Source organism: Hemitrygon akajei, chromosome 19, assembly GCF_048418815.1.
Source record: "Hemitrygon akajei chromosome 19, sHemAka1.3, whole genome shotgun sequence".
Taxonomy (NCBI): domain Eukaryota; kingdom Metazoa; phylum Chordata; class Chondrichthyes; order Myliobatiformes; family Dasyatidae; genus Hemitrygon; species Hemitrygon akajei.
This window is the reverse complement of record NC_133142.1, coordinates 16,045,438-16,070,358: the sequence shown is the minus strand read 5'-3', so window position 1 is coordinate 16,070,358 and position 24,921 is coordinate 16,045,438. Positions and strand designations below refer to the sequence as shown.

At 41.9% G+C, this 24,921-nt stretch overlaps 1 protein-coding gene across 2 annotated transcripts in view; it reads left to right on the top strand.

Annotated features, from left to right (window-relative positions):
• rab43 (RAB43, member RAS oncogene family) overlaps positions 1-24,921 on the top strand; it is a 40,417-nt gene that overhangs the window by 11,285 nt on the left and 4,211 nt on the right. Inside the window, exon 3 of one of the 2 annotated variants that reach the window (XM_073072145.1) lies at positions 15,042-21,150. The exons of the other annotated variant lie outside the window; for it this stretch is intronic. Within the exon in view, the coding sequence (XP_072928246.1) occupies positions 15,042-15,292 (251 nt within the window). The 3' untranslated portion in view covers positions 15,293-21,150. Of the gene's footprint in view, positions 1-15,041; positions 21,151-24,921 lie in introns of those variants that run through there. 2 annotated transcript variants of the gene reach the window in all.

The following is a 24,921-nucleotide window of genomic DNA, read 5'->3' as shown; positions in this document are numbered from 1 at the left end:
CAACGCGTAATTAGATCTTTCCATTTCTGTGAGACATTCTGTCGCCACACCTGTCCCTCTGCTCATTTACACTTCTCAAGATCTCAGGTTCCCCCTAATGGCCAAAATTCATTCCCCAACTTCTTATTCATCCGCGCGCTCAGTCTCCGTAAATCTGTCTCGTTTTCAGGGAATTCTTTACACATTTTCCATAATGGCATATTTGGTCCTGATTTATCTGGAGTCTGGCCCATCTTGGTAACTTACTCTCGCATCCAGTTCAGTTTCCTGACCTTCGCGTGGCAGATTTCTGCTCTTAACAACCAGTCTAAGGCAGGATGCCGTTTCAGTTGGATGTTGGAAACAGACCTTAGTCAAATTAAAATTAAAGATGTATTGCTCCGGAGCTTCCAACCCCAAACCCCACGCAGGGACTCTAACCCCGCTTCCTAAACCAGGGGACTCGAACCCCAAACTCTATGCAATTCTTACCTGTTAATCCGTGTCTTGCAACTGAGGTTCTCAGTTTTGTCCGTGGATGGTCAGCCAGAGCCGAAGGGGTCGGAACGGGGAGTCAGAGAGGGAGAGAGAGACCGAGAAAAATCTCTCAGAGGGCCCTTCCGTCTCAACCCTCTCGTACCTGCCCGCCGATCTCTTACACCGGATCCTGAACTGCCAACCATTTGGCTCCTGGCTGGCTCGCCAAATTGTCAACCTGTAACTGTTACCGTAACTGTAACTGCTCAGTTGAGGAAAAACACCAGAGACACGAAATTACCTCTGAAACAGTTTTTATTCAGAGAGGAGTTCGCAGCCTCACGCACTTCGGGCGTAAGGTAGCCAACTCCCAATTTGTCGGTTTACTTATACCCAAAAGCAGGGTACTGCATTCGCAAATATGGTTTCAGATTCAAATTCATCAATTGATTGGCTATTGCATAGCTAAGCACGCGAAATTCTCAGAATAAGCATAGACGCAAGCGTAATACTTGGAATGGGTATGGACGCAAGCAAAACACTCAAAATAGGTATATAGCTCAAAATACTTTGCCGAACACATTGTCTTGTGGTCGCAAGGTTCCTCTTCTTTGTGGTTGCCACATGCTGTGTGACATCTTATTTTAGCTTCCTCTTCCCTGTCGTCCTACACTTACCCAATGACATATCCTCTCCCTGGTCCTGTCTACATATTTTGCTACACTTACCCCTCGCCCACCCCTTCTACACGTACCCCTTACCCTCTTCACATTCTCAGTTTCATCAGCAGCACGCCGTCCCCTCCGAGAAGATGGGTGGAGACTCATCCTTGTAAAACAGGGGTCCCCAACCTTTTTTGCACCACGGACCGGTTTAATATTGACAATATTCTTGCGGACTGGCGACAGGGACAAAAATAGCAGTCAAATACGGGACACTTGTGTTTACCCCAAGAAAGACTACCATGACCATGATACCTTGCCCGGGCACCTGTGTGCTGATTTTTTTTCTCTCTCTCTACAAATCAGTTTTGCCTTAATCTTCCCGATTCTGTTAAGTGAAACTACACTGTATGTACATTATTTCTACTTTATATAGGCTGTGTATTTATCATATCATTCCTGCTTTTACTATACGTTAGTGTTATTTTAGGTTTTATGTGTTATTTGGTATGATTTGGTAGGTTATTTCAAGTTCAACAGTGCGTGTCAGGGAATGAGGAAAGGTGCATCTAACTCATTGTTTCGTATCGCCAAATCATATCGTTTCCTCGTGGCCCGGTAGCACATGCGTTGCTGTGTTGCGGCCTGGTGGTTGGGGACCACTGTTGTAAAATACTTGAACTAAAGTGTTCATTTTTTGTTTCTGAAATATGAGATGGATTTTCTTCCTCATTTAAACATTGGGACAGGTTGTTTCTGGCTATTAAAAAGATACCATGGAACTAGCTCAGTTAGACATCTTGGTTGGTAAAGACAGGTTGAGCTTAAAAGCCTGCTTCTGTGTTGTAAAACCCTGTCTTTCTATATTGAGAGAGAGCCTCTGCTGTATAACTATCTCAGCAGTTTTGGATCTTCAGTTGATTAAAATAACAGGTGTAAACTTCACGTGATGTATATTGGAGCGGGGGCATTTCAAGCCCAGCCTTTTCACTTGTATCTTTCTGTAATCATTGTACACCAAACAAACGGCCAATCTGAGAGACGGGTTGCCAGTGATGGTTTAAGTAATGGGAATGAGGTTTACTTTCTGCTTTTCTTTTAGATCGTCAGAGCATGAATCTGATTCATTAACACATTTTCATAAACTCATTCTGAAACTTGTATTTTTACTTAGTGCCTCACACTTACTCACTCTCGTACGATGCTGGAGGAACTCAGTTATTCAGGCGGCATCTATGAAAATGAATAAACAGACTTGAGACCCTTCTTCAGGACTGGAAAGAAAGGGGGAAGACGTCAGAGTAAAAAGGTGGCGGGAGGAAAGATAGCTCGAAGGTGATAGGTAATGCCAGGTGGAAAGGAAAAGTAAAGGACTGGAGAGGAAGGGATCAGACAGGCGAGAAAAATGGGTTTCTACAAGGGCCTGATCATCTTTGCATATAATTGTGAACTAAACCCTGCATTTAGTTGTGCAGGCAAGTGCAGTGAAATAGTTAATGAATTTGGTTTATAAGATGGTGATGGCTGTACATGTGTGTATATATAAATGGAGTGTATGTGCTTAGATAGAATGGACAAATATTGTATGCAAGTTTTATAAAGACATAACAATTATCAGCCTCTGTAGCTTTTTGCTTTGCTGTACATTGCAATTGCCGTATTGGACCGTGATCATCCTGACCTGCCTGAAATGGCGTGACAGTGGGTGAATGTTGTTATCATTTGTTGCTTGACCTTAAAGAAGTTGTGTTGTGTTCTGAAAGGAGAGGTGAGGATGTTTAGGTGAGATTTGATGCCGGGAACAGGATTATGATGATTTGGAATCAGTCAAACAGGAGGAACTCCCAATTGGAGGAGTGTTGAGCACTAGCGGGCACTGATCTCATGCCATTGGCTAAAGATCCATGGAAGTTGTGAAGAATTTGGTTTTTTTTTAAACGTGGCAGGTAGTTATGATGAGTAATGCATTGTACAGCAGAGGGGTTCATGCAGATTTAATTGCAGTTTTCAAGAGGGTATTGGGGCAATGTTTGTAAATTTAAGGGGAAAGTAAAGGTTCTGCAGGGGAATAGGTCCAATGCAGGTGTGATGAGGCAATTGGCCGAGTCCTGTGTTGTAATACTCTGATAATTCTGCCACTCTAAATGAACTGAGATTAAAACTAAAGTTTTTTTTCCCAGCAGGCCACCAGCTAGGCTGCATTTCTGCCCAGAATATTGACTTACCAGTGTTTCACAACCTTCTAAACCATCAGTAGTTGTAGGGAAATTATTAACGTTATTAATTATAAAAGACCTAAGAGATAAGGTTTTATTTCCACATCTTTTCTGTAATGTGGTGATCAGAACTGCACACAATAACCCAAATGTGGCCTAAACAAAGTTTTATAGAGTCACAACATGGCATCCTGACCAGTGCCATTCACCTTCTTTACCAGCCAGTCTACTTTTTCCACCCTATCTGCCTCTCCAGGGGAGCTCAGAACTTTGACCCAATGATGCCTCAGTACATCAGTGCTCCTTAACTGCCAGCCACTTATACCTTCCTCTTAAATTTGAGCTCCCAAGATGCAACACCCCACACTTGTCTGGATTAAACTCCATTTGCCATTTCTCTGCCCATATAGGCCATCTGCTGGTCTATATCCTGTTGAATCCATTGACAGTTTCCTCACTATTCACAGCTGACAGTTTTTTGTGAAATCACCAATCAGATAGAGATCTTGGTTGGTATGGATGCATTGACTTTAAGAGCATCTGATTTACAACACTCTCATTTTGGACCTTCAGTTGATTAAAGTAACTGGTTGTAAACCAAGTCCAGTGTATACTGGAGTGGGGTCATTCCCAGCCCAGCCATTTCACTTGTATCTTTTTGTAATCATTGTGCACCAAAAAAAAGGGCCAACCAGAGAGCCTTATTGTCAGTGAAGGTTTAAATCATGGGTTTCCTACTTTTTTATGCTATAGACCAAGGGGTCTGTGGAGCCAGGTTGGAAACTCTTTGTTTAAATAATGGGAAAGAGTTTTACTTTCTGCTCTCCTGTTAGCTCATCAGAGCACGAGTCTGATTTAGTAGCACATATTCATAAACCCCTGAATATAGAATTTGTATTTTTGCTTAGTGTTTTAAAAAGGGTCTAATTATTTTTGCATACAACTTTGAGCTAAACCCTGCATTAACTCTGTCAAAAGCATTATTAAAATGGGGGTTTCAGTATAGTGCAATGTGCTGATAAATCATTGCATTCACAATGGCCATAGAATTGTTAGGTACAAAACTACTGTACCATGCCAATGGCTTTTGGGACTGCCTAGTGAAGAAAGCCGTTGAAATAAAACTAGAGGAAAAGAATTCTAACAAAGATGCAAGTCTTGTTCGAAGTAAGAACTGGAATTTGATTGTGAGCAAGGTGGGTGAGCGGAGATCTGATTGGATGAGGACTAACCAATCAGGAGGGATGGACGATGGGGGTATAAATACTACCGGACTAGACGTGCCCAGGCATCGTCCATGATGAAGATGGCAGAGTTTGTCATCGAAATCTTCGTTAAGATCGATACCCGGCTAGAAGCCCGAGAAAAGTTTAGTCGTGTTTCCGCAACCAAAAGTACAAAAAATACATTCTGAAGAGTAATTCATTTGGTCTTTCAAATTAAAAACAAAGCTAGCTTTATGTGTGTATATTGTTGATTTTTAAAAATACATTTTATGCTCGGAAGGATGATAAAAACAGTATGTTAATATAAACAGAGGTCTGAAGGGGCCATGCAGTTCCTGGCCATTATAAGGCGTGCGGGATGTATCTTCTCGAACACCACGGGAGCAACAATCCAGAGTCATCTCCATTTCCTCAGGTACATGGTCGAAGTTCTCAGAGCCAGCTCATGATCAAAGTTCCGATCTCCCCAAAAGAGGCAGATGGGATGGAGAAAATAGAGTGGTAACGAAGGTGAATGATGTACAGGGTTCCCCCGCTATCCAAAGATAGAGCATTCCCATGAAACCGTTCGTAAGCGGAAATGTCGTAAAGCGAAGAAGCAATTACCATTAATTTATATGGTCTACTTCTGTACCTATTGTCTATTGTCTAATTTTCTGAGCGTTTCCAGAACCAAAAAATAAGCTACCAAATCATACCAAATATCACATAAAACCTAAAATAACACTAACATATAGTAAAAGCAGGAATGATATGATAAATATACAGCCTATATAAAGTAGGAATATTGTATGTACGGTGTAGTTTTACTTACCAAAATTGGGAAGACAGTGTGCCAAAATCAATTTGGAGGAAAAAAAATCGGCGCATGCACACACAACTGCCCGCACAAGGCTTCACGGTCATGGTAGTCTTTCATGGGGTAAACACACATATTAAGCGGGCGTCTTTTTTCGTAAAAGTGAAAATCCTCTTTGGTTAGCGAAAACAGGTGCTAATGTAGGTCTTTCGTAACGGCGAGCTGTCGTAAAGCGAACGTTCGAAAAATGGGGGGGGCCACCTGTACTTGCCTTCACTGCTCAGGGTGCTGAGTATAATGGTCAGGAGGCCGTGTTGTGGCTCTGTAAACCTTGCTCATTGAATCCAGCCGTGCATTGTTCCTGTGGGCCAGTAACGAACTGCTTTAATGTTTGTCCAAGCCACAGCTCTGGCTAACTGACAGTCAAAGCTGTCGGGTTCTGGTAATAACTCTTGGAAAAATACCCAGTCTAGGAAAAATCATAATCTTAATGTTTAAAGTATTAGAACAGTCACATTTTGGAGTTTTACTTGAAAATTTTCAGCCGTACACAGTGTCCACTCGACAACGGGGTGACCTGTTGGGGCACCCTTTGAGAGAAGTGTAGTGCAGTCTGATGTGACCCGAGTGAACATTAACTTTTCCTGAATGCTATTGGTATCGCTTTGCTTTGGAAATTGAAGAAAAACTCAGTTTATTAAAGAAGAAAGACATAGCAAGGGAAATATAGCTCCTCCTCGTTTAACGAAGGACACTTATGATGGCGACATTCCGTTGTCATTCTGGAGACGTGCAGTCCTTTCATTGCCCATTTCTGCATGTCATCTGCTGTTTGTTGTTTGTCTCTGATCCTGGAGACGTGCATTTCTCAGCTCCTTTGTCTCTTCCCCCTCCTCCTCCTGTGCCTGTTGTTGTCATTCTGGAGACGTGCACGCCTCTCCTCCCTGTGTCTTCTTCTCTCATCTTTTTTGTCCTGACTTTTTGATCCTGGAGTCGTGCGGCCCTGGCCTCATCCGATTCTTGTTCTCTCCCTCTCCTCGCCGTTTCCCAACGACGCTTGGCATTATCTCTTGACCATAATGTCCTCCTTCTCTTTCCATGCAGCATAATTAGGCTGACCATACTTTTTTTTTAACCTTAACTCTGGATAGAAGATATGAAGCAGTAACACCAAAGCCTCCAGGATGCCGATTATTCTTGATGATGTGGTTGGCTCTCCTAAATGGACGTGATGTACTCACCACTGTCCTTTGACTGCAGCAAAGGTTTTGATGGGTGTTTGGAAGTACGTCATTACAATTAGATTTAATTATCCCTTATTGATGGGTGGCAGTTAGATCTGTCCCGATCCTGCAGATGCTGATGGTGATCAGCAGAATGTGACCGCTCGAAATAGAGCTGCCCTGCCCCCTTTTGTTCCGCTTGGTGTCGCTGCTGTGAGCATCGTGAGGCCGTGCGCGTGTGTCGTGGTGTCGCGTCGCAGTTTCCGTGAAAGGTGGAATCAGGCCGGTGTGGAAAACGGGGCCTTTCTTCTTTTTGGTCCCTTGCTTTCAGCTCCCTTTTTTTTCTGGTAGTAGGCATTATTATCCTCTGTTGCTAAGTGTATTCACAGTCTGGGAGTTTGACTGTCCTGACCTATACTCTCTATATTGTGTTGTGGTTGGTCTGGAGTTTTTTTTTCTTGTGTTGTGGGGCTTGGGGAGGACACTAAGTTTACTTGTCTTTAATTTAGGTGCTTTTTTGTTAAATTCTCTTAATTTTGCACTGTATTAATGCTCCTCATTGGGATTTGGGGTTTTTAATTTGTAAAATGTTTTGAAAAACTAATTAAAAAATTTTTTAAAAAGAAAGAAAGAAAACGGGGCCTGTTGATTGATGAGTGAGAAATTTTATAGGAATGTATAACCCTGAACTTGGCGTGCATTCTGTAAGTTAGCGCATTTTAAGTCGATTTAGTTAAAAAAAGTGCCGCTGTAATGCACTGTTTGCGCTAACTGGAGGTCACAGACAGACAGAATGAGAGTTCCAGTAGTATATAGATGAGATGCATATTGTCCTTTTGTTCATGTGGACGATTATTACTAAGGGTTAAGTTGCTGTAAGAACACTCAATAGTGTAAAACCTTACCTTTTTATTCCGGCATCTTTGTCCTTCCTTCTCAGTCCTGAAGAAGGGTCTCGCCCCGAAACATCGACTGTTTACTCATTTCCATAGATGCTGCCTGACCACCTGAGTTCCTCCAGAATTTTGTGTGTGTTTTGCTCTGGATTTCCAACGCCTGCAAACTTTCCCTAATAGTGTTTTGTTTTTATTTAAATTGCGTTAATATCAAAAAGTAAGTTGCATTAATCTTTCTGGTTACCGATGGGGCCGTCACTTCCATTGAAAGGAAGAGAGTTGTTGCATCTTAGGCACTAATGACTTGGTGAAGATTCCCCAAGTGAATTTCCCTGCGTGACGGGACGTTGATGATCTCTGTGTAGAGGATGTTGGCTCTTTGCTGTCAGAACGACAGTGGCAAGGACCTTGACGAGTTTGCCTGAAGGATTCTTCAGACTGATTTAGATTGACTGCTACTGGCAGTAATGGACTGTTACTGCCAGGGGTTAAGTTGCATCTCTACAGAATCATAGAATGCTTACAGCAAAGGAGAGCTAGCACAGACAAAATTTTATGAAATCCTCCGCCTGCCCTTTTTCCATAACCTTGCAAACCTTTCTCCACAATATATTTACCCAATTTCTGCATGAAGTCCACAACTAAACCTGCTTCCACTATATTAGCAGGCAGCACATTCCAGATTCCAATGACCCACTGCTTTCTTATTTTTTTTAAATCTCCCATGTCGCTCTTCATAATCTTCCCCTTTCTGCCTGTGACCTTTAACCTTTAACCCCTTCACAAAAGGGGACAACCTGCCGCTGTCTGAATTCCTCATCATTTTATATTAGCGGCAGACCAATCGATTCAAAAAGAGAGAGCTTCTCACAGGTCGGGGAGAAGAGCTTAAAAAGGGAGTGTTTCACAGGGGTCGGCACATTAGCAGTGGACCAATTGATTCGTGATTCATTAGCAGGAGCAAATAAAAGTAAAGCAGGGTCAAAGCGGAGTGGCTTTTGTATGAGAGGACCAGTTTAGGAGTGGGAACTTGAGGCAATGGCAAGGAGGCATGGGTAAGTAGCAAGTAAGGCTTTTGTAGTGGTTGATTTTAAAAAGTCACTAAGTTACAGCTAATTAAAGGGATGATGCAGGATCGGGTGATGCACTGTTGCTGCGTGACGTGGGAGCTGGTGCACCCCATTGGGGTTCCTGGTGACCACGTCTGCAGCAAGTGTTGGCTGCTCGAAGAACTCGGGCTCAAAGTTGGTGGCCTGGAATCTGAGCGTCAAACACAAATCAGGGAGGGGGAGAGTTACCTGGATTCTGTTTCAGGAGGTAGGCACACCCATTAGATTAGCTGCCTCAAATTCGGTCTGTGGTCAGGGACAAGAGGGTGTGACTGTGAGTGAGGCGGGTAGTGAGATCCAAGAGACAATGCTGGAGGAGACTCAGCCCTTGTCTATCATGTCAGAGTTTTTTGCACCCTGTGTGGATGAGAGTGGGGACTGTAGGAAGGAGGTGGCACTGTAGTGGAGCCATTCAAGAGGGGGCAATGAGAGAAATGTGGTAATTGGGGATAGTAAAATCAGGGGAATAGACAGAGTTCTCTGTTGCGAGGCTCGAGCATCCTGAAGGCTGCATTACCTGCGTTCAGAACATCTTATCTCTAGTTCAGAGGAATTTGCAGTGGGAGGGGAAAAATCCAGTTGTCATGGTCCACGTGGGTACCAACAACATGGGTAAAATGAGGAAAAAGGTTCTGCTGAGGGAATTTGAGCAGCTAGGGACTAAGTTAAAAAGCAGAACCAAAAAAGTGGTAATCTCTGGATTACTACCCGAGTGTTGTGATGGAAAATAACTGGTTCTTTGAGTCTCAACAGTAGAGGCCTGGACACACATAGTTTTAATAATAAGGAATTTATTTACAAGGGGAAGTCGGGTCAACACAAGCAACTACAATACACAGGAAGCGGTGTGGGGACAGGGTACAGTTACACAAACAAAGAACAAGGGAAAAGCACTACAACAGCTATCCCCCTTGACCTTGGATAGCTGTGGCTCCCTTACCAGGACAAACGATAGACCTTCCCAAACATAAATCAATGCACTTACCTCCAATGTGGTGGTCTGTAAGAGAGGGCTAGCCAAGGCCAAGTCTCACCTTTTAAAGCATGGGGCTGGGCGAGATAATCCAATTAAGGTGACCAATAATTTAGGTGTGCATTGATTAGTTGGGAGGGACCAAATGTTGATTGGCATGTGGTGTGTCCTCTGACCAGCCAGGTGGCAGTGCATCTGTCACGTGGCCGGTATCTCTGGTTACACTGAGCCACGTGTAAATTGGCACAGGCTGAAGAAGATTAGAGAGTTAAATGCATAGCTCAAAGATTGGTGTGGGAGAAGTGGTTTGAATTCATGGGAAATTGGCACTAGTATTGGGGAAGGAGGGAATTGTTCCAATGAGATGGGCTCCACCTGAACTGTGATGGGACCTGGATCCTAGTGAATCACATAACTAGGGCTGTGGATAGGGCTTTAAACTAAATAGTAGGGGGGTGAGTTCAACAGATTGGAGAAGTATGGATAAAGAAAATAAGAAAAGTGTGGATAAAGAAAAAACAAAAGATAAAGAAGAGAAAAGTAAGAGTGGAGTGAAGAAAAGTGCAAAAGAGTAAAAGATGACAATGTTTTAAAAGCACAATGAGTATAAGGGCACTTTATTTGAAAGTGCATAGTATTTGAAATAAGGTCAGTGAACTTGTGGCTCAAATCAGTACAAAGGTTTATGATTTAGTGGCCATTACAGAAACTTGGTTGCTGGGTGAAGAGGATTGGGAATTAAATATCCAAGGATATCAGGTAATACAGAAGGATAGGCAGGAAGGTAAGGGAGGTGGGGTAGTGTTCTTAATTAAGGATGAGATCAGGACAATAGTGAGAGAGGGTATAAGATCTCTCAAGATGATATAAGGAGCAGAATGTTGAATCCATCTGAGTAGAGATTAGGAGTCATAAAGGGAAAAAAAATCACTGGTGGGAGTTGTCTATTGGCTCTGAATAATAACATTGGCATGTGCAATAAACAGAAATATCTGAGGCATGTACAAATGGAACAGCAGTTATCATGGGGGACTTTAACTTGCACACAGATTGAATGAATCAATGATTCATGGTCAAGGCAGTCTTGAGGAGGGCTTCATAGAATGCATCCGTGATGGCTTTCTTGAACAGCATGTTACTGAACCTACAAGGGAACGTGCTATCTTAGTTCTGGTCCTGTGCGGTGAGACAGATAAAATTAGTGATCTTGTAGTTGGGGATCCTCCTGGAAAGAGTGATCACAGTATGATTGAATTTCTCATACAAATGGAGGGTGCAATAGTTCAATCTAAAACCAGTGTATTATGCCTAAACAATGGAGACTGCAATGGGATGAGGGAGGATTTGGCTAGTGTACACTGGGAAAACAGGCTATATGGTGGGACAGTTGAGGAACAGTAGGTTCTCAACAAAAGTATATTGCAGTTAGAAGCAAGGACTGTAAGGGTGGGGAGAGCCAGCCATTGATAACTAAGGAAATAAAAGAAGGCATCAAACTAAAAGCTCATGCATGCAAAATCACCAAGAGTAGTAGGAAACTGGAAGATTGGGAAAATTTTAAAAATCAGTGAAGTACCACTAAGAGAGCAATAAAGAAAGGGAAGCTAGATTATGAAAATAAACTAGCACAAAATATAAAAACAGGTAGTAGAAGTTTTTATAATTGTATAAAGTGGAAAAGTGTGGCTAAAGTGAATGTAGGTCACTTGGAGGACGAGAAGGGGGAATTGATATTGGGTAATGAGGAAATGGCTGAGGTTTTAAATGACTATTTTGTGTTGATCTTCATGATAGAGGATAGATCTAACATGCCGAAGTGAGATGTTATATGCGATGAGAGGTGAGGACCTCGATACAATAGCTATCCCTAAAGTGGTTGTGCTGAGCAAATTTGTGGGCATGAAGATAGATAAGTTCCCTGGTCCTGATGGAATTCATCCCAGGGTACTGAAAGAAATGGCAGAAGTTATAGTAGAGGCTTTGGTGATAATTTACCAAAATTCTCTGGATTCTGGGCAGGTCCCAGCGGATTGAAAGTCGGTGAACGTCACGCCACTGTACGACAAAGGATGTAGGCAAAAGGCAGGTAAATATAGGCCAGTTAGTTTAACATCTGTAGTTGGGAAAATACTTGAAGCTATCATTAAAAAAGAAATAGTGGGACATCTGGAAAGAAATGGATCCATCAGGCAGATGCAGCATGGATTCAGCAAAGGCAGGATGCTGTTTGGCAAACTTAATGGAGTTCTTTGAGGATGTAACGAGTGCAGTGGATAGAGGGGAACAGATGGACGTTATTTACTTGGATTTCCAGAAGATATTTGGTAAGATGTCACATACAAGATAAGGATACGTAGAGTTGGGGGTGATGTATTAGCATGGATAGAGGAGTGGATAACTAATAGAAAGCAGAGAGTTGTGATACATGGCTGTTACTCTGGTTGGCAATCAGTGGTGAGAGAAGTGCCGCAGGGGTCGGTGCTGGGCCGCAACTGTTCACGATATACATTAACGATCTGGAAGAGGGGACCGAGTGTAGTTTATCTAAGTTTGCTGATGATACTAAATTGAGTGGGAAAGCAAATTGTGCAGAAGATACGGAAAGTCTGCAGAGAGATATAGATAGGTTATGTGAGTGGGCAAGGGTCTGGCAGATGGAGTACAATGTTGGTAAATGCGAGGTCATCCACTTAGGAAGGCAAAATGAAAGAACAGATTGTTACTTAAATGGTAAAAAATTGCAGCATGCTGCTGTGCAGAGGGACATGTGAGTGTTTGGGTATGAATTACGAAAGGTTTGCAGGTGCTGTAGGCTACCAAGAAGGCGAATGCAATGTTGGCCTTCATTGCTAGAGGGGTTGAATTTAAGAGCAGGGAGGTTATGCTGCAACTGTACAGGGTACTGGTGAGGCCGCACCTGGAGTACTGTGTGCAGTTCTGGTCTCTTTATTTGAAGAAGGATATACTGGCTTTGGAGGCAGTGCGGAGGAGGTTCACCAGGTTGATTCCAGAGATGAGGGGGTTAGACTATGAGGAGAAATTGAGTTGCCTGGGACTGTACTTGCTGGAATTCAGAAGGATGAGAGGTGATCTTGCAGAAACATATAAAATTATGAAAGGGATAGATAAGATAGAGGCAGGAAATTTGTTTCCACTGGTAGGTGAGACTAGAACTAGGGGACATAGCCTCAAGATTTGGGGGAGTAGATTTAGGGTGGAGATGAATCACTGGAATTCTCTGCCGAATGAAGCAGTGGAAGCTACCTCAGTAAATATAGTTAAGACAAGGTTTGATAGAATTTTGCATAGTAGGGGAATTAAGCGTTTTGGGGAAAAGGCAGGTATGTGGAGATGAGTCCATGACCAGATCAGCCCTGATCTTACTGAATGGTGGAGCAGGCTCGATGGGCCGAATGGCCTACTCCTGCCTCTATTTCTTATGTTCTTATTTACTTTCATCAAATTTCCTTTCAGCCTGCTTTCAAAGAAAAGCATTTACCTCTTGGTTTTGAAACTGAAGTTCCTCATCTGAGGCATCATTTATGTAATCTTTTTTTCCTGGACTTTTTTTAAAATCTGCTTACATTCTTCCTATTTTGCCAGTTTTCCACATAATGCTTCTTCTACCAAACGTCCTGCTTGTTCCACAGGCTTTGGAGTAGTCTTGGAGTATTGTGAGCAGTTTTGGGCCCCTTATCTAAGAAAGGATGTGCTGTCATTGGAGAAGGTCCAGAGGATGTTCATGAGAATAATTCCAGGAATGAAAGGCTTATCATACGAGGACCATTTGATGGCTTTGGGCCTGTACTCACTGGAATTCAGAAGAATAAACCAGGATCTTATTGAAACCTATCAGATGTTGAAAGGCCTCGATAGAATGGATGTGGAGAGGATGTTTCCTATGGTGAAGAGAGTCTAGAACCAGAGGGCACAGCCTCAGAATAGAGGGATGTCCTTTTAGAATGGAAATGAGGAGGAACTTCTTTAGCCAGAGAGTGGAATTTGGCCTCCATGACTGCCTGTGGCAGCAAGTCTTTATATATAAGGCTGAGGTTGATAAAATTCTTGATTAATCAGGGCATGAAGGGTTACAGGGAGAAGGCAGGAACGGGGTACTGATTGTGGATGATCAACCATGATCACATTGGCGGTGCTGGCTCGAAGGGCTGAATGGCCTACTCCTGCAGCTATTGTCTATTGGTACTGAGGGGAAATTGGATCAGCCATGATGAAATGGCGGAGCAGACTTGATTTGCCAAATGGCCTAAATTCTGCTCCTATATCTTAAGGTCTTAGAAACTGTGGATTTGTACTCCCAATTCAGGTCATGAAAGTAGATCAGTAAAAGTAGTGGCTGCAACACTGGCCCTAGCAAACCTTCCTCCACTCAGATTAACAACTTCACCACAATGCTCTGTTACCTGTCACTCAGCCAACCTAAGCTGAATGTTATCAGTGTTACTTCTGAGACATGCAGTTCCACCATTTCTCCCTTAAAAGTTACCCCTCGTTCTGTTTGTCAGACTTTGGATTCAACTTGCGTGAGATGGGTCACTCAACACACTGAACTTGGGCTTCCTCCGGTCAATTACTCCAGTGAATGTGTTTGTTCTAAAGAGGGATTGCTGCATTATCTAAGCTGCCATTTTTCCAACATATCAAATAGAGGCCTAGTTTTTTCTGCAGTTTCTTGTGCCCTGTTTTTTTTTCTTCTGTCAGACGACCATGTTGAAGATGAGGAGGGGAGTTGCCCCTATTGATCAGGGCTACGTTTAACCCCTGAATCATTTGTCAGTGTGAGCTTGCTGTGTATAGCTTGGATGCAGAAGTGATTTCATCTCAAAGACACTATTGGCTGTGAAGCAAGTTAGGGAATCCAGAGGTTGTGATAGACGCACAAATGAAATTCATTTCTTTAGAACAAGGAGCCATAATGTAAGAAACTTGGAACAGGCAGCAGAAGTTCCTTAGAACATTTGGAGCCAAAAAATCGCACATTAAGTTGAGTATATTTATTATCAAAGTACGTAAGCAGTTATACAGCCCTGAGATTTGTCTTCCCCAGACAGCCATGAAACAAAGAAAGTGAACTGTGGAACCCGTTCAAAGAGAAACATCAAACCCCAAACACACACAAAAAAAGAACAAATTGTGTACATGACAAAAGTAAGCAGGAAAACACCAAACCAACGAAACAATCCAGGCATATTCATTTCAATTCAGTCCAGCGCTGTGTCATTTGTTAATTTCAGCCTGCAGAGACAGTCCACCCCGGTCAAAATATCAACAAAAATGAGTGAGCAGTGTTTAAGGGGGGGGGGGGGGGGAAGGAATATGGAGCTGAGCAAATAGATGTAATAATGACTATCTGCCATGCAGGCCTCTGAGCTGCAACAGTTTTGACAAACTGGTGGACAACCATTCATAGGAATAAACTAACCTTGCATTCATTTAGTAAAATACTTTTGTTTCTCGTTGCAGGGAACAAGTCTGATATGGAAGATATGCGAGAGGTTGCATACCAAGAAGCCCAAACTCTTGCAGATCACTATGATATCGTGTCTGTATTAGAAACGTCCGCCAAAGATTCTAGCAATGTGGAAGAGGCTTTTATCAAAATGGCCACGGAATTGATGCTGAGGCACGGTGGGCCAATGTTCACTGAGAAAGCAACGGAAAGCCTCAGATTAAATAGCAAGGATGTGAATGAAGGATGGGGCTGTAGCTGCTGATGTTGTGGGCTAACTTCATCGGGTTTTGCATCTCATTCTCAGATCGAGAGATAAATCACAAATGCGATGTAAATCACTCGGAGCCAGTAACATTTTAGTGATGCGTTGTTGAAAACTCTTGTGAAATCTGCTCATTCCTACAATTTGAAGCTGACAGTCCAGTTTTCACTGATTATATGACATTCCATGTAACTTGAAACTCCAATAGGAACAGTGGTCCTACTGCCTTAACTACTGATACCGAAATACTTACTTAGTCTACCAGCCCTTTTTCTAACGAATTTTATAGTTCTGAGCAGGTTATTTTGTGGAGAAGACCTGAACATTTTAAATATGAACTAATACTTAGAGCTAATACCTAGGAAAGCTCCTGATTGAGTTACTTGTAAGCAGTGGGTGGAAAAAGGCGAAGTGTACATCGAGTTATTATTCTTTAGCATATCTGTCATTGCCTTACAATTAAAACTGCATTCCAGCTATTTTATGTGCCAATTTCAGTATTGGGAAACCCCAAGCAGTCCTATGAATATTGTTCTTTTAAAATCAATTAATGCTTTACTGTGAGGTTTTGTATGGTTGCCTGACCTACTTTTATAGGTGGTGATTTAATCTGAAACTTGAAACAAGTGCGTGTCTGTTGCAATTACGTTTTGAGAATGATTCTGCACCCTTCAGTTGCTGTGTTGCAGTCCACGACAGTCGGCCATTTTGTGCTCCCAAGGCAACAACGTAATTTTCACCGTTGATGGGAAATGATCAAAGAGCAGATTACCGAAGGCTCTGGCTAACCTAGCGACAGATAATTGCAGCTAACTGCTTGCCTGGATGTTGTGCTTTGCGATGTGTGTGGTTCTGCATGCAGCTTGGATCAGTGCCAGCCTTATTGTTGATTCAGAGTGTGGTTTGGATGGATGAGAACAAAGTATTCAGCAGCAGATGATACTGATGTGCTCTTCGCCTTGTATTTGCAAACTGCCAGCAGGGAAGATCTCTCCTGGAAAATACATTGTGCACTTTATCTGTTTTTTTAAAAAAAACAGATTCCAGAATAACGGGGGGTGGGGGGGGGGGTGGTATGATACGTTTTTTTAAAACATGCTTTTCATGTTAGCGATGACGGGGGTGGGAGCTGAGTTTTACTGAACTGGCTGGATCACTCAACAATCTCTTAAAAACTAAACCTTGATTTTATTGAAATTGGCAGCACTTTTTTCTGATGGTGTGCATTTCAGATCAACAGTAATTCCACTGTCCAAACCAAAGAATGCCGTTAGCCAGAGAAACTATTGGATGCAGTTAAAGACAACCTTTTTTTTTGCGAAAGCAATTAAATAAATTTTTTATATGCTTGTGATAAAATAATGAAATTTTGGCAATATCTATTTTAATAACTGGGTGAAGTGTAGTGCCTACAATATTTAACTATTCATGGAAAACTTTTGCACAGATTGTACTAAAATCTAGTTTATTAATTGTACCCTTTTTGGATATGCTAATATAAAATTTAATAGCATTGCTACTATTTTACGTAAATACAGGTATTATATGGTAATATAATTGTTTAATAGTGCAATCCTTTAATCTCAGAGCTCTGTCCCAAACTAGAGGTTTGCTGTTGTGACGGGCACTAAATGCATATGGAACTGCCCCAAGGCTTTCCCTTCCATTCACATCAGTCATATTAAACATTTTTCCCCCACCCCCACCCCAGCTCCACTTTTTTATGCAGCTATTTTTCTATTATTTCCAGTATCTAATCTGCCTACAAGCAAATATTCTAAAAAAAAAATCAGTGCTTGCCATTTACAGCACAAATCCTTGCGAGAGATGAACTTGCAATAAAATGGCTGTCGTGGGAGATGGTCACGTTAATGCAAAGGTATTGCATTTCTAAGGCTATGGACAAAGGGATTGAAATATTATTATGAGAGGCATAGATAGGGTGGATAGTCAGTACCTGTTTCCCAGGGCACCAATAGCAAACACAAGAGAGCATATGTACAAAATTAAGGGAGGGAAGTTTAGGGGAGACATAAGGGGTAAGTTTTTTACAGAGAGGGTTGTCAGTGCCTGGAATGATTTGCCAGGGATGGTGGTGGAGGCTAAAACATTAGGGGTATTTAAGAACCTCTTGGACAGGCACATGGATGAAAGAAAAATGGAGTGTTACGGGGTAGTGTGGGTTTAGTACTTTTTTTTAAGGATTATATGGGTCGGCACAACATGGAAGGCTGAAGGGCCTGTACTGTGCTGTAGTGTTCTATGGTTCTCAAGATTAGCTTTAATTGTCACGTACACCGAAGCTTCGATGTGCATGAGCAACAGACACTGTCTGAATATGTGCTGAGATCAGCCCTTGTGGGGCGCTGTACTCTGGTGCCAAAATAGCAAAAGCCCACCACTTAGTGACCCTAACCCGTATGTCTTTGGAATGTGGGAGCATGGAGATGATGTGCACGCTCCTTGCCCACGGCGGCAGAATTATACTGGCGCTGTAGTAGCGTGACGCTAGCCACTACACTACCATGCACTGTATTTAAGTACTAAGGTATGACTTCATGCATCTACCAGTGAAGGACTTGCTTTAGCTCCCAGTGGGACAAGGCAATCTTTCCTGCCAAGCGTCTGAGGTTGGAGCAACAGCAGAATTTAGCCACCAAGCCTTGTGTGAACACCGCCTGTTGTTTTCCTGTTTCGGGGTGAGAGGCAGCCGCACCACAGCAAAGTCACAAAAATCAAATGGCCTGTGGATTGTGGGTACCCCTTGTGAAGAGCCAGCTGGGAGTGTTACATGTCTGGAAAGCAACCTGGCTCGGCTGTTCTGAAGGTCTGGCTCACAGAAAAGGAAGCTCCAGGACAAATTCCTTGTAGTAACCCTCTTAGTCCTATATTCACCAAGGAAATATTGTTATTTACACCCTTCAACCAGCTTCCTGATAGTTTTGCCTGATTGAGAGCTCAGATGAGACGCTTCAGTCAGGAGAAGGTTTCAATTTTCAGACTCCTATATTCACTGGGTAGCTAGTGGGTGCTGGACTTGCTGTCAAAATCTGCAGTGTTATGGGTAGGAGTGGAATTGCACCATTCCTTTTCATTGTTGCCCCGCTGTCTTCCTGCAGATTAGATTTTTACAGCTGAGCTTTTCAGGACGGGATTAGTTACAGAGCACTTGCTTCCTCAACGCCAGTGTGGGTGTTACAGTCGGGGTCTCAAGAGCTCCTGTGGCCCAGTTCAACCCTAACTTTGCGTGCTGTCTGTGTAGAGTCTGCATGTTCTTCCTGTGGCTGCATAGGTTTCCTCTCGGTACTCTAGTTTCCCCCCCCCGCAGTCCACAGAAGTGTAATTGCCCCTGGTGTGCAAGCAAATGGTGGAATCTGAGGGCAGTTGAAGATAATATGGGGGAAATGAAATGGGATTGGCAGATTAGACTCAATGGGCAGAATGGCCTAATGTTTCTTGTGGACTAGTATAAATGCACGGGTTCCCAACCTTTTTTTTTATGCCATGGACCAATACCGATAAGTAACAGGTCCATGGACTCAGTTTGCTGATCGGTTTGGGTCAGAGGAGCTGCTTCCATGCTGTATAATTCAATGATTAATTTTGCTCACCTCAGCTTCCACATTAAAGATAAATCCTCATTAAGGTCATTAGATTTTTATAGCAAACAGATTTAAGTCTATTAATAATCATTTGGAAACCAATGGGAATCACTAATATGGAAATAATTTGGGAATCAGGAAGAGTTCTACTTGGATTTGAATATTTTGTTTTTACTTATTGAGATACCACGCTGGCTTAACCTGAGTCTAATTATGGGACAATTTACAATGACTAATTAACCTACCAATTGATATGTCTTTGGACTGTGGGAGGAAACCCACACAGTCAGGGGAGAACATACAAACTCTTTACAGGCAGGGGCGGGAATTGAACCCAGGTCGCTGGTACTGTAGAGCGTTGTGCTACCGCCCCATTAAGTCATTTGTTTAGGAATAACTTGTGTAGATGGATAATAACTGCTTTTAGTTGGATGCATTTTTTTATTTAAATGAAGAAAATCTCAAAATTACAGTAGCATTTTCAATTGTTACACTCTTTTAAACAGTCATATATATGTCAACTTGAATCCATTACATCATGAAAAAGATGTAGTTACATTGCCTAATTAAGATGATTGTCAGTCTCAACAAATGTTCTAAATTTCTGGTTATTTATACACTATCAGTTATATCATTCATATGGCTGTCCTCTGGTTACGATAAGTGACAAATGTTCAGTGTGGTTTTCTCAATAAGCGTTCTAGTTAGAATACGGACTGTTGAATACTTTTAAGATTTTTGTTAACAAATTCAAAATGTTCTATTTTGTATTGATGTGACAATCTTCAGCAAAAGATATAGTCAGACAGCATCTATAGATGGCAATAAACAGTCGACGTTTCAGGCCGAGACCCTTCATCGGGATGCTTCATGAGTCCTATTGAAGGGTCTCAGTCCAAAACAGCCACTGTTATTCCTATCCATAGATGCTGCCTGACCTGCTGAGCTCCTCCAGCACAATGTGTGTACTGCTCTAGATTTCCAGCATCTGCAGTACCTCTTGTGTCAATGAATTTAGTCTATCTAGTTCATCCATGAATCTAAAGAAATCCCTCAAGTTTAAATTGTTTAAAGCTGTGTTTACAGATCATTTGGGGATATCAGGATCATGCATTCTTGAATATGCTTGTTCATAGTTCTTAAATGACAGGTAAGGTTAGCAGTCAAGTTTAAATTTCGTAATGTTTTCCGGAATGTATCCTATTATACTTCTGTATGAGTCAATATTTTGTAAAACAAGGCCACAAACTAAATACTGAACTCTCATTTTTTTGACATTAAGCAAACATCATAGCTGTCTTCTAGAATGGAATTTGGTAAAGTTAACTGCAAAATCTGGTTCCATTGTGATTCTCGCTACATTCAAAATTCTCAGACCAAATATTCCAGAACTAATACTGCACTTTATTATCAATGTTAACAAAAAAATGTAGATAAGGGCTCCATAACGGGTGTCAAAGTAGTCTTTTGTATTAATTTTTACAATCTTTTCAGCTAATTTTAGTAGCATAAATGTCAATATGTCACTAGAAGAGGAAAGTGAGTAAAGTTTTAATATAAAGGAGCTATCTGTCTTTATTGTGAATTTAGAAAGTTTAACATTTTCTCATCCATGTAAAATGCAATTAATACAGACCAATTTAAAAACTGAATTTTCTATTTAAGTTGTCAGGAAGAAATTGCCACTCGGGGTAATTTGAAAAGGTCAAGGCTGTTAGTCTGAACTTCCAGTGGCATGATCTGCTTTATTGTTTAATGTAAATCTCATCAGCGGTCCCTCTAACAAAGTGGGTAACTGACATTGGGAATGTTCGTGATGCTTGAAAAGCAAAAAAATGTCTCAACAGTTGACTGGTTCTGTATTGTCTGACAGAACAGGGCTTGTAAAAACAATGTGAACCGAATCTTTTAACAATGAACTCATTGCATGCAGTATAGACTGCCTCATAGCTAAGCATAGGGATATGCTCTTGTGGTTCAACCCAGTTGATAGAATATTGTGTTAATCTGGTGGGAGACCAAACAATGCAATTATGATACATTCTCATCATTTGAAATATTTTACCTATTTTCTCCCTCTGCTTAGGATTTGGTATATCTGTTACTTTTCTGAATTGTCTATATTGTAAAACATGCAGAATAAGTAATATGATGTAACTTGATCATTTTGGATTCCTAAGCAAAAGAAGTGAAATTACCATATTGACGGATATTATTGTAAAAATTCTTGATTTAAAATAAATTTTGGGCATTACATGTTCTTTTTCCCTGTACTATTCTTAATTATGTATGAAAAGGACTCAACCGTACTGCCTCAATGTCTAACTGTTTGAGCTTCCCAAAATACTCAATCATAAAGAGGGAGAGAAGTTCTGGATCTTAGGTTGATGTCTCTTCTACAGTTTGGGCAAGAGTAATACCGTTGAGCTTGAATGGCCCTTTTTTTTTAGGAACACAGAGTTACGAAGGGCTGAGTGGCCTAACTCTGTCGTTGTCATGATCTATCTTGCCCACTCATCCTAGGCCTCTGCTGTCAGGGATGTGCAACTGAGCCTTCTTGCTGTTGGCTTGTCTTCTCCCTCCCTTCCCTCAGCCAAATTTACTTATTGCCAAGCTCAGACTAACCCTAACCCAAATAATTGTGTACCAGAGGATATGTGGAGTGCTTTCATACCCAGAAATGTCAGTGGAGAGGAGGTTGAATGGTGTACATAAGCAAGAAAATTAATACTTTCAAGCTAAATTTCACCAGACACACAAATGTACTGTAGCTCACAATGTAAGGGTAAATTATCTTTGTCCGTTGCATCATTAGTACAAATTATTCGTTACACAGGGAGGAAAATCAGCTTATTTAACTTGAACTGATCCAACAATCAAACAGATATTTATCACAGTCCACTCATTCCAGATTCTCAGTTTGAAGAGATCCCTCATTCCTATAATACTGACAGCTGTCTAGTAGGAGCTTGAGGAAGTTCATTGTGTGAAATAGCCTTTTTTTGACAGCCATGTGTATAACAGTATCATGCTCAGTCTTGGGAAGGGATGTTATAATGTGCTTCTTTATGGAGGACATTCTTAAACAAAAAAAAACTGCATATTTCAAAGATCCAGATCATATACCAGGCCTAGACTGTTGGAAGAGTGCAACGTGATGGATTTAGAATGGACAACAGCTGCAGGTCTTTTGGGTCTGCCTGATCATTCAACACAGTCCTGGCTGATTATCCACATCATTACCTATTTCCAGCTTTATCCCTAAATCCTCTGACCCCTTTGTATCTTCCGCCTTGAATATATTTAATCATTTGTCTTCCACTAGATGTGGCGTGAAATCTCACTGGCTCAGCATAGAGTCAAAGAAATACCGCACCAAAACAGACCCTTTGGCCCATGACAAACCATTTAAACTGACTAGTTCCATTGACCTGAACTCGGACCAAAGCCCTCCATACCCCACCCATTCATGTACCTAGCCCAACTTCTCTTAAATGTTGAAATTGAGTCAAGCATCACTTTCACTGGTAGCTCGTTCCACACTACCAACATCCTCTGAAGAACTTGCCTTCATGTTCTCCTTAAACTTTCCACCTTTTACCCTTAACCAATGACCTCTAGTTGTAGTCCCACCCAACCTCAGTGGCATGTTATGTAAGAAGAAATTTCTCCTTGTGACCTCTGGTTTTGAACTATCCAACCACAAAGAACATTCATAGAACCATAGAACATTACAGCACAGAAACAGGCCTTCTGGCCCTTCTTGGCTGCGCCAAACCATTTTTCTGCCTAGTCCCACTGACCTGCACCTGGACCATATCCCTCCATACACCTCTCATCTATGTACCTGTCCAAGTTTTTCTTAATATTAAAAGTGAGTCTGCACTTAGCACTTCATCTGGCAGCTCATTCCACACTCCCACCACTCTCTGTGTGAAGAAGCCCACCCCTAATGTTCCCTTTAAACTTTTCCCCCTTCACCCTTAACCCATGTCCTCTGCTTTTATTTCTCCCCTAGCCTCAGTGGAAAAAGCCTGCTTGCATTCACTCTATCTATACCCATCATAATTTTATATACCTCTATCAAATCTCCCCTCATTCTTCTACACTCCAGGGAATAAAGTCCTAACCTATTCAACCTTTCTCTGTAACTCAGTTTCTCAAGTCGCGGCAACATCCTTGTAAACCTTCTCTGCACTCTTTCAACCTTATTAATATCCTTCCTGTAATTTGGTGACCAAAACTGCACTCAATACTCCAAATTCGGCCTCACCAATGCCTTATACAACCTCACCATAACATTCCAACTCTTATACTCAATACTTTGATTTATAAAGGCCAATGTAACAAAAACTCTCTTTACGATCCCATCTACCTGTGACGCCACTTTTAGGGAATTTTGCCAGTGTCTACTGAGAATTTTGCAGGTTACTATGAAATCCCCTCTCATTCATATGCCTCCAGTGAATAAAGACCGCAATAACCTTATCTCTTCCTGTATGCCTTAGAATCAGTGCAGTAAATCTTAATTACATCCTCCAGGATTAATTACTAATCCTGATGGGATTTTTGTCAAGCCTCTGTACAGCTGCAGCAAGGCAGCCTCATTCCAGCACTAAAAACCTCCACAATGAAGCCAACCTACCCCTTGTCTTTCCACTTACTTCATTTGAACGCTTGTTTCCTGTAAGTGGTCACATCGCTCTTGTTGCACCTTCCCTTTCGCAATCACCACTCTCGTAACCTGCCATTTTGTTTTTGGAACCAAAACAGATGACTCCTCATTCATCCACGTTATTGCAGTTGCTCACTCGACTAACTTTACTAAATCATCCTGAAACCTCTTTGCATCTCCCACCGCTCAGCTGAAAGCAGGTAGATGGTACGTTTAGTTCTGTCATCCAGATCAGTGGTAATGAAGGGTTAAATGGGGCAGAGTAAAGGTGCTTGTGTCGATCTCACCCCTCCCTACCTGTCGCCCAGGAGAATATCCAATGATTCCTCAGCTCTGTTTCCTGGTTCAATTCCACATGCTTTATCACAAATTTATTACGTTGAAGTACATTTTCACATCCGTCACTACCACCACCCCGGCAAAATATTCCACACCCAGCACTCTCTAAAGAAATTGCCTCTGGAATTCCACCCCCCCCCCCCATACCTTACTCCATTCACCTTAAAATTATTTCCCTTTGTATTAGCCATTTCCACACTGATCCATTTTTCCTCTCAGCCCCAATCTCCTACCTTCTCTGCCTATCTTTCCATGCTCTGACTAATGAAGAATGAATCAACCTCTACCTTAAATATAGCCAATGAGTTGGCCTCACAGCCACCTGTGGCAATGAATTCCACCGATTCACCACTCTCTGGCTAAAGAACTTCCTCTTCATCTCCGTTCTAAAAGGACGCCTCTCTATTCTGAGGCTGTGTCTTTTGTTCTTGGACTTCCCCATCATAGGAAACACCTTCTCCACATCCACTCTACCAAGGCCTTTCAATATTCAATAGATTGCAATGAGATCACCCCTCATTCTTTCCCAGAGCCATCAAATGCTCTTCATATGAAAAGCCATTCAATCCTGGAATCATTTTTGCGAACCTCCTTTGAACCCTTTCCAATGTCAGCACATCCTTTTCTCGGATAAGGGCCCCAAACTGCTCACAGTGCTCCAAGTGAGGCTTCACCAGTGCCTTATAAAACCTCAACATTACATCCTTGCTTTTATAGTCTAGCTCTCTTGAAATGAATGCTAACATCGCATTTGCCTTCCTCACCACATACTCAACTTGCAAATTAATCCTTAGGGACTCCTGCACACGGACTCCCAAGTCCCTTCGCACCTCAGAATTTTGAATTTTCTCTCCATTTAGGAAATTGTTGTTGTTCCTTTACACGCCTTGTGACAACACAGGCTATATTTTTGGCGTTTCAACGGCATTTTGACTGTTTTTACAAGGCCGAGTTGCTAGCTTGATGCTCAGCCTAGCACAGATGTAAAGCACGCAAGGAGCCAGCTGGATTCA